Source organism: Leptosomus discolor, chromosome 9, assembly GCF_034619465.1.
Source record: "Leptosomus discolor isolate bLepDis1 chromosome 9, bLepDis1.hap2, whole genome shotgun sequence".
Classification (NCBI taxonomy): Eukaryota; Metazoa; Chordata; class Aves; order Leptosomiformes; family Leptosomidae; genus Leptosomus; species Leptosomus discolor.
In genome coordinates this window covers 24418655-24434921 of record NC_141399.1, presented here as the reverse complement: position 1 = coordinate 24434921, position 16267 = coordinate 24418655, and the positions used below count along the sequence as shown (strand labels likewise).

Here is a 16267-nt window from a genome sequence, read left to right as displayed (position 1 = left end):
GGCAGACCTTTAGACTAAGGTAATTCATGACAAATATGTTCATAAAAATCTATACTGCATATTGAGAAGGCAGAAAAGTGGCTTTCTAAGAGTTTTATGATAAGGATTCAGTGTGTAGTCTGGTGAGTAGAAAATGTCCAGAGCCTGTGTTTGCATAAAGTCTGCGGTTGAGGTGCAGCTCAGTAATTATCCGTCTCGTTGCCCTTATGTTACAAACCGAACACTGTTCAGTATGTAATACATCTTCAGGCTACAGTATAATTGTCTAATGGTGAATTGAGAGCAGTATTAAAATTTGCAGTGCAGCATAGTGGGGGTTCCCTCTTCCCTGCTCGCATAAGAAATGAAATGAAGATTTGTCCTTCCTTCAAATGTCTTAATAATTATCTTCTGCTTAACATACAGTACTGTCCAATTAATTCTTTTTCAGTGAAAAAGAAAAGAAATTGGCATAAACATGATACTGGACAGACAACAGAGGTCAAACCTGTACAGAACGGGAGCCAAGTCTTTATAAAAGAACTTCGAAGTCGTACTTTTCCAAGGTAGGTTGTTCAGCTGCACGTGTGGACAGGGCAGGTAAGGTAAGGCCTATATTGCCAATTTCCTTTGAAGCTGCTGAAGATCCTTGCTGAAAGCATTAGATGGTACAGAATGATGAAGTTTAAATGAACGCTGTTTTATTGCAGATGTCCCAGGCTCTTCCTTTTTTTATATTTGTGCGTCCATATTCAAATCTACTCTTGATTGAGCCCAGTTCTGCGGATTTCCCTAGAAGCTAGTATTTGTGAAGACAAGAACAGGAACGTGTTTGGCCCCTACAATATTCGCTTGCATAAGAAACTAACCAATTTATTGTGTAGAATTATCTCAAAAATACTAATAGTTTTGCTGAAGTCTGTCTCCATCTTGAAAAGAAGAACAACAACATCCTCAGTTGCTACAGTGACAAAGGCTCTCTTATTTGGGGTAATGAATAGTGCTAATTGTTAGGTGACATGTTCCACACTTTATTAAGCTGCTTCACAGCCATTTGTAAGAATGATTATTTTCTTCTGGTGCTTTAATGTAGGCCTTAGCCAAAGAAATCCTTAATTATTAATGACTAATTATTTTAGAATAATCCTTGGAGACTAGTAAAGTGTACTTGGTAAACACAAAACTTCTTCCTTTTTATGGAGGATTTAATTTCACATTTAATTTCAGATACTGGTCTTAGACTGGTTAAGGAAAAGGCTGAAAAATACCTCTGCAGAGTGTTTGCAGCACTTACAGATGTGTTTCACTGAACTCAGGTGTAAGGCCTAGGCGGAACGATTTAGGTAATCTCAGATGGCCTCTGAGGTTGCACTGACATATACAATATGTCTGAGTCTCTCCCAAATTGTAAAAACAAATGGACCCCATTTTTTTGGTTTGTTTCTCACATAAATGTGAACATAAGAAAATCCTGTTGCCAAATTAAAGTTTCTGAGAAAGAAGGGTCTGTAGCCAAAAGGAGCACCTGCAAGATTCAGGCCTCTGACATCTACACTTGAGCATCAGTAGAACAAAACAGTCTTGTTGAGAAATTTTTCTCTTCTGAAGAAAATTAATGAACTCCGCAGATGTTCATAGAACAAAACCCAGCGCTCATCAGTCAGAATGTGATGAACAGAAAAAAAGGGTCTCAGTTCAGAGACAGAAACGTCGTTGCTGATTCACAGCACATGACAGTAAATTATAACCCATGGTTAGTCCCTTGGTGAGGCTCAGATCAAAAGGAACAATGAAGAGAGTAAAAAGGCAAAAAATATAATTTGTGTCATACCACTCTGGAATGTTTAATACCAAAATAGCATTACAGTAGTAATAGCAGTAGTAATAATAATTAAATTGATGGTTCACATACTTCAGTGTAGGTGCCAGACTCTCCATTTTGGCATGATCATTACGAGATGCTCTGGTACTGATCTGTCTTTATGACTACATGTAAGTTTCTGTGGCACATATAGAAGCAAATCAGACTCGGACAGGTACATGAGATGTATATGGGCACTTTTAAGTAAGTGCAGAGGTTTAGTGGTAAATCATGGTTTGCTTCTTGCTTCTTAAAATCTCCAGCTTCGTTCTTTGCATGTTGCTGTTGTACAGTACCAGTGCTCACGTAAATGAGGAACCCTCCTTTTAATTAATTATTAATTAAATTTTCCTCCCAGCCTGCCATTGCTGATTCACTGTGGCTGGGGTGATCCAGAAATAAGCTGGGTTTCTATAGCATATCCCGATTTGTGTCCAGCCATCTTGTTCTCTGGGGTTCAAACCCTGCTGGCCCAGGGCAAGGGGTTGTTCCTGCATGGTGGGGTTGAAGGAGGAGCCTCCACAGCAAAGGGTCTTGGGGGCTCTGTCGCAGGTTGGGCTTCACAGGGTGGTGGAGGCAGTGAGGCCCGAGTGTGCTGGCCACCATGCATCCCTGAGAGCCTCGTCCCCTTTCCCGCCGGTTTTTGGTGCCATATGGATGTGAGCTGTAGTTCAGAACTGCTGCAGGAGAGGGCAGTCATGTATTAGCCTAACCTGCCCAGGGAGGTAGTGCTTTTTGGAGTGAACACTCAAAGTTTTGCTTCTTCCCCCCACAGGCAGCCGTGGCCCCGGCCTGCCGAACAGCTTTTGGAGCCCAGCTGACACACGGCACTTTTGGGACTGATCGTCTTTCATACACAGTCACTTTTCGCTCTGAATTGGAAGTGTTTTACTCTTGAAAAGATCTAGAAATCGGACTTGAATTTCCCTTGAGAGCTGTCGGTGCAATTAGCTGGTTGTCTGATGAACCTGCCCTTTCCTTAGGCCCTTTGAAGCCCTCCCAGCCACTTCAAAATGATTTGCAAAGTATTTCCTGGGCAATTTATTTGACATTGTGTAATGTTTTTAATCTTGACTTCTTTAGAGTGGAACATTTAACACTAATTTCTTTAACATTGATCACTGGTAACTCGACAGATCCCTATAGCTGACGAAAATGGTCTTTCACTGTAGGCTGTTATTTTAGGAGTTTCCAGTAGCTGGTGCATGAGGCTTGAGTCATTTCAGGACGATTTTAGTGTCTTTGCAATAAATGACTTTTTGGCTGTTGTCTTCTGCACCTAATTTGCATATAATTGCTTAGTCATAGCTTTTTCCTTTCAGTAGTGAAATGCAGAATATGCAAACTCTCCGTGGAAGCACCTCACCATTGAATTTGTGTTTACTTTTCCAGTGCTGAAGATATAGTTGTGAAAGTGCCAGGCAGCCAGCTAACAACAGAGTATTTGGAAGAAAATGGCTTTGCAGAGCCCATCCTCGTCCCAAAGAAGGACGGCCTGGGTTTGTCCGTACCTGCACCCACCTTCTATGTCAGCGACGTTGAAAACTACGTTGGTGGGTATCTGGCAAGCAGGTGGCATTGTACTCTGCAACTCAGCTGCTTTAAAAAAAAAAAAAAAAAATTATTTGTATAAAAAATTTGTAAAATATATTTTAAAATATTGTCATGTCTTGAGCTATGCTAACTTCAGTATTTGTTATGTAGTGGTAACTTGTAATTAGCAATTAATTCATTCTTGTTTCTTGTGCCAGCTTGACAGTGAGCCTGAGGGGGCTGCATTGTACTCCATAGCACTATATTCAAAGAAGCTCTCATAGTAGTATCAAGAAATAGTTTCTTCAGGCCAAGTCTTAATTGATTACTGCCATCTCGCTTTATAGTGAAGGAATTATTAGACTGAGACTCCCACTCTGCAAAGGCCGTCCATTTTTTAACACTGGTGTCAGTGAAAGCTATTTTCATTGCTACTGGTCATTTGGATTCATCTTGGCATCCTCCTGTCTCTAACCTGAGCAGAGTATTGTAACTGCATCTTCTCCCAAGTCATCACATCATCCCACCTTGGAAGACGTACCTTGGCCAGGAGCCATGGAAGTGCTCTGAAGTCGCTTGTCTTGTCTCTGCATCCATCTTCCTTTAGCATGTCTTATCTTATGTCTTGTACTCTCTCGCTCTGTCCCTCCTCTGTGTCACTTTCTGTCTGATTCTCTCTCCTTCCAGTCTTCTGGCAAGGCATCGCCTTTTGTAGGTGTGACTCCAGCTCCGATGTATCTGTCTGCGTTTTGTGGTCCCTTTTCCTTACGTAGTCTGCTAACCACCCCCTCCTCCTGCACTCTCCTTACCAGGCCAGTGACCTGTTCCCCAGCCTGGAGGGTGCTATCACCAGCCACTGCTGTTCTTGCTGTTCTTATCCATTGTTTTTGCAGTGATGGTGTGCAGTGAGATAACTATGAATAAAACAGGATTCAAGACACCTGATTTTATTGTTATCTCTATCCCATTGCTTCTACAGGAGCCATATTTTCCTTCCCCATCTGCTACACTAAGCAGATTTTCTTGTATGACCTAGGTGCTCCTTATGTATCTGCTGGCTTTCTCTCACCCTCTAGCTGAAACAATCCACCTTACTAACAGAACTCTTAGTGAAAAGCTGGAGGGAAGAACATGTGTTGTTTAATGTGAAGCTGGCACCAGATTTGAAAGTGCACGGCACAAATACACGCTGATCTAACTTCCATGGGGTTAGTTCACTTGAACGGGATTTACCGAGCAGGGATTTATCTCACTGTTCTGTAGTTTCTTACATTGGACCTAGAATGTCTTTTAGAAACAACCTAAAGTAAGTAGCTGAGGACAAAACACCACAAACGAGACTGCCAAATACATCATTACTGTTCTGGCATTTCATAAAAAGACAAATTGATTTTCTTTTCCTTGCTAATGTGAAAAAAGCTGTGAATGAAACACTGGGAGAGGAAAAATACGGTGAATTAAAATTGAAGGGAAGAAAGACTGGAGAAATGCTTTTCTTGCAGAAGGGATAAGACAGTGTACTTAGAAATGGGCACTCTTCATAAAGCTCTGACTGTCTCCATGTGTTCTCTGGTTTCCTCAGTGTAAAATTCCACTAATTGACTAATACTGTTAGTATTAACACTGGAGATTTGTACCCAACAAGGTCTGTCAGAGGAAATGTGTAAGTGCTATCAGATTGTTTTCTGTACTCTGATACAGAGGGGATGGATTTTTGATATGTGTAATTTTGGGTAAAATAATAAAAAGTAATTTTTTTTGTGGCACATCAAAAATAACATCTTAAAAAATGGGAATTTTCCTGCAAAACTCCTCCTCAATTATAGATTTCATAAGGAAAAATTAAAAATTTAGCATAAGAGACCTTACGCTTTTGGAATATCAGTTTGACAAGATATCCCCTACAGTATTACACTGTCAACAATCACAAGACTTTTACAGCATGGTAGGTAGGGCTTACTCTGTGGATATACAAGTATTTGCATATAATTTTCACCAAGCAAATAAAATCCATAATGAAATTAATAGAATGTAAAATCCTTTAAAAATAAAAACTACAGAAATAATTATGTCAGGGGCATGAATACAAAAGCACCATTTTATGCATATACGTTTTACCTATTTGTACATCTTTTATACATATATGTGTATGTGCATACACATACCTAAACCACAGAGAAGATGCAAAGGGTAAGAACATCAGAAAATCAAAAGAACGAGATGTTTCTCGAAATGTTAACTCACCTGCAAGCGTGCAGAATGGGGCAAGTCAGGCTGCCCTTCAATCTCTCTTTTTCATTGAATTAATTTGTAGGACCAGAGAGGAGTGTTGATGTCACTGATGTCACCAAGCAGAAAGACTGCAAGATGAAGCTCAAGGAATTTGTGGATTACTACTACAGCACAAACAGGAAAAGGGTCCTCAACGTGACCAACCTGGAGTTCTCGGACACGAGGTGGGAGTGCAGCCTGCTGCACTGCGTGGTGTCCAGGACACAGGGCGGGGTTCAGCTGCAGGAGTTTGAACAGCTTTTGCCTTCTCTCGTGATTCCCTCTTTTGGAAGTTTAAGCTTGAGATAGCAGCTTCTTGCTGCTCTGACTCTCCACTGTATTGTTGATATGCAGCCAGTTCAGGCAAAGCACAGAAATGGAAGTGCTGTTTGCTGTGTGAGGAGAATGGTACATAGTGGACTAAACAGGCCAGCATTTGTCATGGTAATTCATGTCTGCATATCATCAGCATTCATGTGTCATCAGCATTCATGTATCAGAACAGAATGTTTTGATACCTTTTAGTTTAACTCCAGTAGTATAGGTATAGTTGATTCGGTGCAACTATATAGTAGAACATAACTTGATGCTCCAGGAGTGAATTCTCTGCCTCATTGTGGTAGCGAATGATAACGTAGTGTGTTTCTAGTATGATCTTAGGTACTTAGGTGCAACTTGATAAACACTGGTAAGAATAAGGAAAGGAGGACAGAGATGACCATAGACGTATGATAACACTGTATGTAGGAGAACGTGGACATAAGGAGTCTTATTTTTTAATGTACGGTGTAATTTTTCTGATGAGATGGATGTCTGATGGATATAAGGCAATGACAGCCTTTCTTCCAGCTTAAGGGGATCTTGAAACATGGTGGTCTCCTTGGAACATTCCTTTTTAAAATGCATTGTATCCTGCTCGTGTAGCACTGGTTTGAGTGCATTATACATTGTTTCCTGAAATCTTCCATTTAAAGTAGTGGAGAGTGAGTCCATAGATGAGGTGTGGCTTTAGGTATAGCGTAAAATGTCACTGGATAAGTTTGAAATTATTATAATTTCATAATCCTATACTGTGTGTTATAGTTTTAGTGCTTTCGCGAGGTAGCTTGCAATCTGTGTGACAGCAGTTCAGAACTCGAGTGATGCTGACTTCTTGATGGGAAGCTGGGGGGCGTGATGGCACAGATCAGCTGTGAACTGTAGGCTGAGGTGCTCTAGTGATGCAGTGAGCCAGAGGTGATGGTGCTGGCTGTGTGAATATCACCAGTCCTCAGTGACAGAAATCCTACTATTCTACTCATGTTGTATATTGTGTTTTATATATAGGATAATTAGCTGGTGTAAATGCCTAGGAGTTCAAGTTGCTCCCTTGTGCTTTATATAGCTCTATTCATTACCTGAGCTGTGCTTTTATTCCATAAGTAGGCAGATGTGTCTAGAATGTATTGAACTTCATGCAACTGTGCAGATAATTTTTACAGTTCTTGTAGTCCTTCTGGGTAGCTAGTACTTCTAGAAGGGTAGTGTCGGAGAAGGAAAAGATTCCTTTAGGTACAAGTGCTACACAGAAAATGATGAGTGTCAAAATGAAAATAAAGAATGGTTTTGGGGAGCTTTCCATTTTAATGAGAAGACTTAAAGTAGCCTTAAAAAAGGCTGATGAATAATTACAAGCTCATTTTTTTTAAAGCCATTACCTTTAGCCCTGTAGTTAGTGTTCTGGTTGTGCACACCCATTTCTGCAGAAACTGTCTCTAGTAATTACAGGCTTCAAAGATTACCAGTATCTTCAGCTGAGATTTTTTTAGCTTTCTGCCATTATCCCAGAATAACGGGAGGTCTTCTGTTCTGAAGGACTGCTGGAGCTGTCACTCATATGCTGCTAATTTAGATATTAACTAGCAAATATTTTATTTCTTAACATAGACAGTGACACTTTAATTGAATGCGCTGCTTCATCTTTCCCTGCCATTTTAAATGGAGCTATTGTTATCAGTGTTTGACAGTGAGCATAAATGACACATGGGAGCTTTAATTTTAGTTTGAAGTGCAGATACTCTTACTGACACGATATTTTAGAGCGTCTAACAGTGAGCCTCCACTCCCTGCAAATATCTAAATTTTGGACTATTTAAATATAAAATTTGGCACATTCTGGGGTGAACCACTTTTAATACCTGTTTATTATGCCACTACATTGTCTCAGCTGTGATTTAGACTATATATTATATATTTAATATAAATATAATATATAAATTATATAAATAAATATATACAATAGGACTATATACTCAATATAAATAAACATGTTATTTTTATAAATTATATAAATAAATATTATATATGTTATATTTTAATATATTCACATTATCAACCCAAATTAGACCTTTTCCTTCTTCTGAGCCCTTAATGCAATTTAGTCAGTCTAAATAAAAAGATTACTGTGATTTTCAGCATCAGATCAAGACTTACTTGATCCTTAAGTATTAATGGTTTTGTTACTAGGATTTTTAATATTAAGCTTAACTTGCAAATTTTTGAGATTTACCAGACTATTTGTAAGAGTGCACACATTTCACTTTCTCTTCTGAAAGGGGCTGGAGAAGGGACTGTGATAACAGCACTCGTGGTAACGGAGCCCACATAGCAAGAGGGAGGGACTGGAAAAACACAACCAGCGTATACTTGATCGTTAATACTGCTATTGAAAGAAGTCAAAGGATTGTTGCTAAGTCATCATTCTCAAAAAGCCTTAAATATCTTGTCTGTAAACAGTTTTCAGAACAAGATTTGAAACAGATTTTCTGAATGAAGAGCAGTTCCACTGGCATGTAAGGAGCTGCTTCAGATTGCCATGCAGGTGTTAAGAGTCACTCTCCGCTTTTTGTTGTATCAGAGTCCCTGTGCTATTTTTTAAAAAGACGTGTGTTTGTTTTCAATTCTGTCTGTAAAGGATGTCCAGTTTTGTAGAGCCTCCAGATATAGTTAAAAAGTTGTCCTGGGTGGAAAACTATTGGCCTGATGATGCTCTTCTGGCTAAACCAAAAGTTACCAAGTACTGCCTGATCTGTGTGAAGGACAGCTACACAGATTTCCACATAGATTCCGGAGGAGCTTCTGCGTGGTACCATGTGCTGAAGGTGAGGGGTCCTGTTTTTGCAGTGTATCTAGTAATGAACTAAATTTTATATGCAAAGACCGTCCTAAAATTCTCTCAAAAATTCAAGTCGCAGGGTTTTTTTCTACACGGTCCTGTTGTGTCATAAGTGATACACAGAGCCTTAACTGCTGTATGTGGTACACTCTCAGCTGTGCCAGGGTCTACTGAGCAAGGAAGTCACTTGGAGTGTAGAAGTTGTCTGTGTATTTGTATTGTATTAGGATTTTAATATTTGCTCAGTACCTTCTGCAGATATGTCACCTAAGGCCTGAAAGGTATTTCGTCCCGCTTTTGCAGAATAATGGAACCTGGTGCTGTAAACTTTTTGCACCATCGGTCCCACAAATCTGAGCATATGGGGTCAGCTAGTGATTTAATTATTTCAGCCATTTTGTACAAAGCTGAGTAGTAAATTTTATTTAAATATTGTTAAAATACGTAATATATATATATTTAGATAAATATTCGTGTGCATGCATGTATCTGTGCATTGTTTGGTTTGACTGCTTGTTGCTAATTTTACATTTTCTAATTCAGGGAGAAAAGATATTTTATCTCATCAAACCAGCCTCCGCAAATATTTCTCTTTATGAACGCTGGCAATCGGCAGCAAACCACAGTGAGATGTTTTTTGCAGACCAAGTAGATAAATGTTACAAATGCACAGTTAAACAAGGACAGACACTCTTCATTCCATCAGGTGAGCAGGCTGTTGCAGGTGAGATTTCCTGCTCATTTTAGAGCTGCTGAAATAGCATGTCCAAAATGCTAGAGGGATGTGACTTGACGACTTTCTCTGACAAAGGATGAAGTCTAATTCTCAGTAAAAGTGTAATTTCATATGATTACAATAAGAAAAATCAGAACTTCTACTGCTTTCTATCAATATTTTAGTAGCCTTTTAAAAATACAACTAGTAGGTACACTCTTGGTCTAGCTGGGTTGCAGTAACTGATGAGTTTCTCTCTGTTTATCCAACCGTGACATTGGTGCTTTTTGCCATCTAACATGAAATTCACATTGAATTACTTTCTGACCATGACTCCCCACAAAATGCTTCTCATGGCCATTGATTCCCCATGACGCTGAGGAACTATAGGTGCCTGCACGAGTGTGAGTGTGCATTTATGGTTTCAAATGAGGCTGAAGACATGGGTGTCACACATTTTTACGGGTTACTTGATAGACTCAGGCTTTCATTGCAGGTTAGGGATGGTGGATTTTGTTTTTTCTCAGTTCCTGGGAGGATCTTCATAAGGTTAGGGAGTTGATCAGATAGTGCAGCTTTAAGTGAACATAGCTCTGCTCCTGCCCCTGTCCCTCACCTTCCTCTCACCATGAACAATTATTTCCTCATTTGCATTGCTGTTTCCAGCACTCCCTGTTACCTGTTGAAACTGTAATCTGTTTGGGACAGGGATTTTCTCTCCCTCTATGTGCCTTTAAATGATGCACTGCCCACTCGATCCATAATCTGAGTTGAAGCTTCCAGGTGGTGTGAGTAAGTAACAGCACTGGTACTTGTGTCTGGGAGGCAGCATCCAGTAGTGCCATTTTTCTGTGTGAGTAAATTCTTGCACAGAATTTTTACATGCTAGAATTTTACTTTGACTGTAAAAAGTGGAAAGTAGGTGTTTCTCTCATGACCATATGTGGAGCAGATGGTGGAATAAAGTCCAAGCAATTTATAGAGATTCACTAATTTGAGTAGATTTTTGTCTGAAAATAAATGTTTGGAAAACACCTGTTCCTGACACTACAATAAAGTCAATGTCAGGAGCTGTCACAAATTTTTATGCTGATGTGAAAGCAGCTACCATTATGTAGCTGCTGCTGCTTTTCACAGTAACAAGAAAGTAATGTCAGTGTGAGCAGTATGTTGCTTTTCACTGTCTGCCACTGTTGAAGGTAGTCCTGGGACTGGGAGTCAAAGGTGCCTAGCACATTCCTGGGCTGGGCCTTTATTGTGCAAAACAAACACGGGTCCAGATACAACTTTGTTCAAAGCATATGTAGTTCTGTGCTGATTTGGACTGAAGAGGTGTACTGGTACCTAGGGAGTGAAGTATAAAAGTGTTGTGAATAAAGTCTTTGTTACTGTCGTTCCAGTTTTCATCCTCGGGACTCTTCTCTTTCTCTTTTAGGTTGGATTTATGCAACTCTAACACCTGTAGACTGCCTGGCCTTTGCAGGACATTTTCTACATAGTCTAAGTGTGGAAATGCAGATGAGGTAATCTGTCTTTAAAATCTAAAGTTAGGTAGAGGTTCAGTTTTTAAGAAATTGGCCATCCTCTGTCCTATTAATTAGCCTACATTTGCAGTAACGTTGATGTTGGGCCAGTTTTAGAAAGTGTACCCGCATTTGTCCCCTTTGACCATGTTCTCCCATGCCGAGTTATTCCAAGCTGTCTTACACCTATTGCATAGCGCGTGGAAAGATACATGAAGTGCTTGGCCTGATGTGGCCAAGTTCTGAAGGAAAAACTGTTAAAAACCGTTAGGAGTTTTACCCTGGAACATGCCATTTGCCTTCTGGATAAGCCCCGCCTGCTCAGTGGGGCTCTTTGCCCAGTTTAAGACATTTGCACTGGTGCTGGGCAAATCATGCAATAGAACTATCTTACATTGGTATTGCACAGTTTCTTACTAGTGTTATTTTTATGTGTGGCTTTTGTTTTGCTGACAGAATATGTAGTAGCAGCACAAAGAAATGAAGCACTGCAAATGAACCTCAGGCATTTATGAGCAGTGCTTGTCACATACTTGTGACTTGCTATGCTTTAAGTTCATATGGCTTTGTATTGCAGGGCATATGAAGTAGAAAGACGATTGAAAATTGTCAGTCTGACTCAGTTTCCAAACTTCGAAACTGCATGTTGGTATATGGGAAAGCACCTGCTAGAGACATTCAAAGGTAAAACTGCTTTTATTTGCCTGCCTTAGCTAATTTCTTAGCTTTAGGGGACGGAAAATAGTTGCTCTTAATTTCTGGGGAAGTGCCACATAGCAAATGGACAGGTGGCCAAAATAATTTTTGTGACTATTTGAAAACTACTTTCAACCTACCAGCAGAATATGCTGGTCTGGTCCAACTCTCCCCTTAACACCCTGCCATCTCGCTGTGGAAATGACCTTAACCTCCCTCTTAACTGTGCCTAAGGGAATGTTTCATCTTCCTTATAAAATTTATCTAAGTTGCCTCAGAGGCAAATAATGTTGTAATATTTTTTTAGTTTTTAGTTGCCTGTCAAGTCTGGATTCATTCCCTCTTTTAACCTAATGAGCTACACAGTGTCAGCCCAGGGCATAGAGTATCATTTTCGTCTCCCGTCATTCTGGTTGAAGTACGTGGGCAGGTCACATATATACGGGGCCACAGCAACATCAGACATGGTTAGCAGGAGCACTGAGAATTAAAGGAAAGTTTTCTGTGAAATTCAAAATCCTCCAAATCAGAGTGCTTTAGAATTGATCCAAATATCCATGTGTGTATGTTCTTTACAGCGTCAGGCTTGCTTTGTTCTTCACCTCTATTTCTCTTACTACAGAACATGTCTAGAGACACCCACCAGATCCTTTTATAACGAGAAAGATGTGTCTGATTAATAAGCAAGGTGAGGGGTCTCTCTGAGCATTGCCTGGAAGGGGCCCCCTTGTGACCAACTCAAAAAAAAACTGAGGGGAAAAGTTTAGGCAAGCTTGTACTCATGCTGAAGTGACATGCTTTGCCCAATATAACCTTTATTTCCACATATTGGTACTTGCTTTTTCATTCAGAATAAAAGAACTGCTGACGGTACCTTTTTATTCCCACAGCCTAGGATGTATGAACATGGAAGCTAGTTTGAGTATGGGACCAAGAAAGGAACCGGAAGGATTGCCAGTGTAGACATAACTTGCAGGAGCACAGTGTAGGAAGGCTGAGTTGGATTTATGACACAGTAAATATACTCCTTATTATTATCAAGTTATAATAGGGTTTCATTTGTGGTGACCAACTTTCAAAGAGTTAACTTTCACAGTTCAGCTTTTTCAAATTAAAGACTTCATGTAAAACAACTTTAGCTATCAGTGTTTGAATGGCATTGCTTTTTTCCTGTACTTAGGTTTGCATAAAGCTGGGCAACAACCTCCTGCTCATTTACTCCAAGGAGCAAAAATTCTCAATGGTGCTTTCAGATCGTGGACTAAAAAACAGGTAGGAGAAGCAGCCTGTTTTGATATTGTGTGTTTGTCAGTCACTGGAACAGAGAGCAAATGCTAGAACAAATAGTATCTCCATAGCAAAACAGCAAATTCTAAAATCCCAAGAGAAGGGACTGGGAGAATGTGGAAGGAGGGAGGTAGCTGGGATTTTACAGTGCAACATGAGGAGTCAGCAGAAAAAGAGGTACCACCCAAGTTTTAGAAAAGTCAATTCTGCACGTGACCGAAATGATACTGAATGAACGTTCTCCCTTGCCCTGAGCATTTTCATGTGCCAGATCTATTAAGCAGAGGTTGTGTATGTGAGCGAGGCCTAGAACAACTTTTTTTGTGTGTGCAAGGTGCCCAGTTCCTCCTGCAAATCCACATGTTAATTGAGCCAGGAAATACATATTGGATGGAGAGAAGGCTTAAAGGGATTTGCAGCCTGAATTTCCTGCTGCAGTTATTTCAGAAGTGTTATTCTTGCGTGTGTTACTCCTAAAGCTTTTGGGAATTAGCTTCAGGAGCCAGGCCATTCAATCATAAAATGTGAACAGGGGAACTCGCAGCTTTAGGATCTTCAGACATTTTAAGAAGGGATGAGCAGCTGAGTACACAATGTTACATACACAGTTAGGTCAGTCAGGTGGCTGTCCCAGATTTAAATGTAGTCAGGGACTTGGCTGCTCTGTACTGCAAAAACAGTGCTTGAGCCTGAATTCAGAATTGCTCTCTGGTTTCCTGTAGAAGGACTAACTGGTGTGGAAGCTCTCTTCTCTGTGTCACCCTGTTTATTTTTCCACTTGCCATGCGGATGAGAAGTAGTGAGTCAAAAGAAGTCAGACTGTGTTGGCATTTAGGTGAAGTTGAACTTTGGATGTTAAAACATGGTGTGTGAATGCAGGTGTTGTTAGTCCTGTCAGAGCTCCCAGGCCATTCTGCTGTCAAGGTATATGCCTATGATACCCACTGGAGACACCAGCCTAAGGCAGTCTCTCCTTGTGGATGTAGAAAAGGAATTTCTCACAGGATCTCAAATAAGGGGATGAGCAAAGTGGTGTTACAGTTGTGAAAATGCAATAATGTCTGAAAAAGACTATTGACTTCGTTGTTCTCTCAGAGCATCTATTTACAATAACATCCGGAAGGGGAAAAAAGTCTGGGTTTTGCTTTTTTGGACTACTGATGCAGACAGTATTAATTTCAGTGTATAGGAAAAATATAGATCATAGAATCACAGAATGGTTTGGGTTGGAAGGAACCTTAAAGATCATCTAGTTCTAGCTCCCCTGCCATGGGAAGGGATGTGTCACTTAATGAGTTTTTTTTTATATTTTTGCAAAAGACATGCACAGAAACAGCAGTATGGCTTTGTTGTGTTTTAGGCTTTAGCAGAGCATGAAGATGAACTACCAGAAAACTTCAAACCAGCACAACTTATCAAGGACCTTGCCAAAGAAATAAGATTAAGTGAGGTTTGTGCTCTCTTCATAATATTAACTGTATTGTGGGTCTTTGAATAATATAGGCTATAAAATGGTGAATTGAAATAAATTAATCCTTTTTTTCCACTCCATTAAAATAATTCACGTGAGGTTTCATGGTGGGGGGACTGCTCAGGACTCTTGTCTGTGGCTGACTTGCCACGTATTCTGAGCTCCTGTTTGCTTTCTCCTCGGCTTTACACTGTGTCTGCCTGTCCTGCATTCTTTCTCCTCAGCCTTCTCCTAGCTGGAGTGACTGGCCACACTCCCCTCTCCATCTTTTTTTTCTTTTTCACTCTGATTACTCCTTGCCCAAAAATATAATAGAATTCAAAGAACACTGTTGCACCCCCATGATCATGCTCCCTGTGTAATATCTCCTTTTCCTTACCTCCTCATTGGTTTTGTCTAGGACATTGTCTGAGCTTGGGATTATTATTCTGTACATTGTCCCAATAGGAAGTCTGCTTGAGGAGGACCTCAAAATTGAAATCTATCTTGTCCTTTTATCCTCTTTGATGTAGTATGTAAGTTTTCTGATTGTCAAAATGGCAAGTTAAGCAGAAAATAATTTCTTTTTAATTAGTCAGACAGTGTTAATTTTAATTGGGCAGCTATTTTACTGCCTGTTTTTCCTTAGGGCATGAAACATGATTCTGCTGCATTTATCACATCTGAATTAAATGGAAATGGTTTGTGCTCAAGCTGATTAGCATTTTAAACAAAAGACCATGCATTTTATACATCTGTTTTCATAGGCAGTCCGTTTAACAGTCCTAGCTGATGATACAACCTGGTGAGAGATACATTCATTATGAAGCCACTCAAGTTCCTCCAGGCCAAACTTGTGCTTGAGCAACATGGGGGCGGGAATTAGTGGTGAACAGAGTGTTCCTGTGGCACGTGAGGTGGTCTTCATTCCCTGGCCAGCCTGACCTGTGAATGCAGTCACCCCTTATTTAAGGGGGGATCTTTGGGGTTTGTTTCCCCAAGGAAGGGAGGGTGCGGGTGAATATCTTAACATGAGACACGTGGGTCTGAATGTTCTCCTATTTTGTGCTAAACTACAGAATGCTTTGAAAGCCAGCAAAGCAGACACGAGTGCCAACACAAATGCCGAGGAGATCTGTCCTGTGGAGAAAGAGGAGGCACCATCACCTGTCCAAGTCATGCCTCCACCCCCACCTGTAGAAAAGCTTCCTAAAAAAAAGACTCCCAAAACTGTGAAAACCCCCAAACAACTCAAGCCATCCAAACCCCCAAAACCTCCCAAGCCACTGAAACCCCCTAAGCCTCCCAAAACACCAAAAGTTAAGGGAGAAGGAAAAAAGAAAGGAAAGAAGGTGAAAGAGAGTCCACCACCAGCCATCCCAAATCTCGACTTGCTGGAGGCACACACAAAAGAGGCTTTGACAAAGATCGAGACACCAAAGAAGGGGAAGGTGAGTCATATTTTAACTTCGTCCTGTTCTCTCACCATAATAGGGATAAAATCACTGCTTAGGTCTCATGAAAAAAATAATTTAAACAGCACAGTGCGAAAGGCTGTCTCCACTGAAGTAAATGCAAGTTTTGTACCTGCTAGCTTATCGCCCTTTTTTTACCAGACTCTTTGATTTAATTTGACTGTTTGCTGGGTGTTTCGTTTGATGTGGAGTCTCCAAGAAACCCATTGATCATGGGAAACTGGCAAACTACTGCCAGTTGCCTGCTCAAACTGAGGCGAGATGAAAATTAAAAGACATTTTTTAATAGCGCTTTTTTTTTCCTTTTGAATTATTATATTCTT

At 40.3% G+C, this 16267-nt stretch overlaps 1 protein-coding gene across 1 annotated transcript in view; it reads left to right on the top strand.

Moving 5' to 3' along the window:
* Positions 1-16267, top strand: part of PHF2 (PHD finger protein 2) — an 84777-nt gene that overhangs the window by 48115 nt on the left and 20395 nt on the right. The window contains exons 3-12 of the mRNA XM_086470546.1: positions 431-545; positions 3233-3393; positions 5688-5829; positions 8598-8784; positions 9342-9504; positions 10949-11036; positions 11614-11720; positions 12913-13004; positions 14380-14469; positions 15549-15920. Of these exons, the coding sequence (XP_086326672.1) occupies positions 431-545; positions 3233-3393; positions 5688-5829; positions 8598-8784; positions 9342-9504; positions 10949-11036; positions 11614-11720; positions 12913-13004; positions 14380-14469; positions 15549-15920 (1517 nt within the window). The remainder of the gene's footprint in view (positions 1-430; positions 546-3232; positions 3394-5687; positions 5830-8597; positions 8785-9341; positions 9505-10948; positions 11037-11613; positions 11721-12912; positions 13005-14379; positions 14470-15548; positions 15921-16267) is intronic.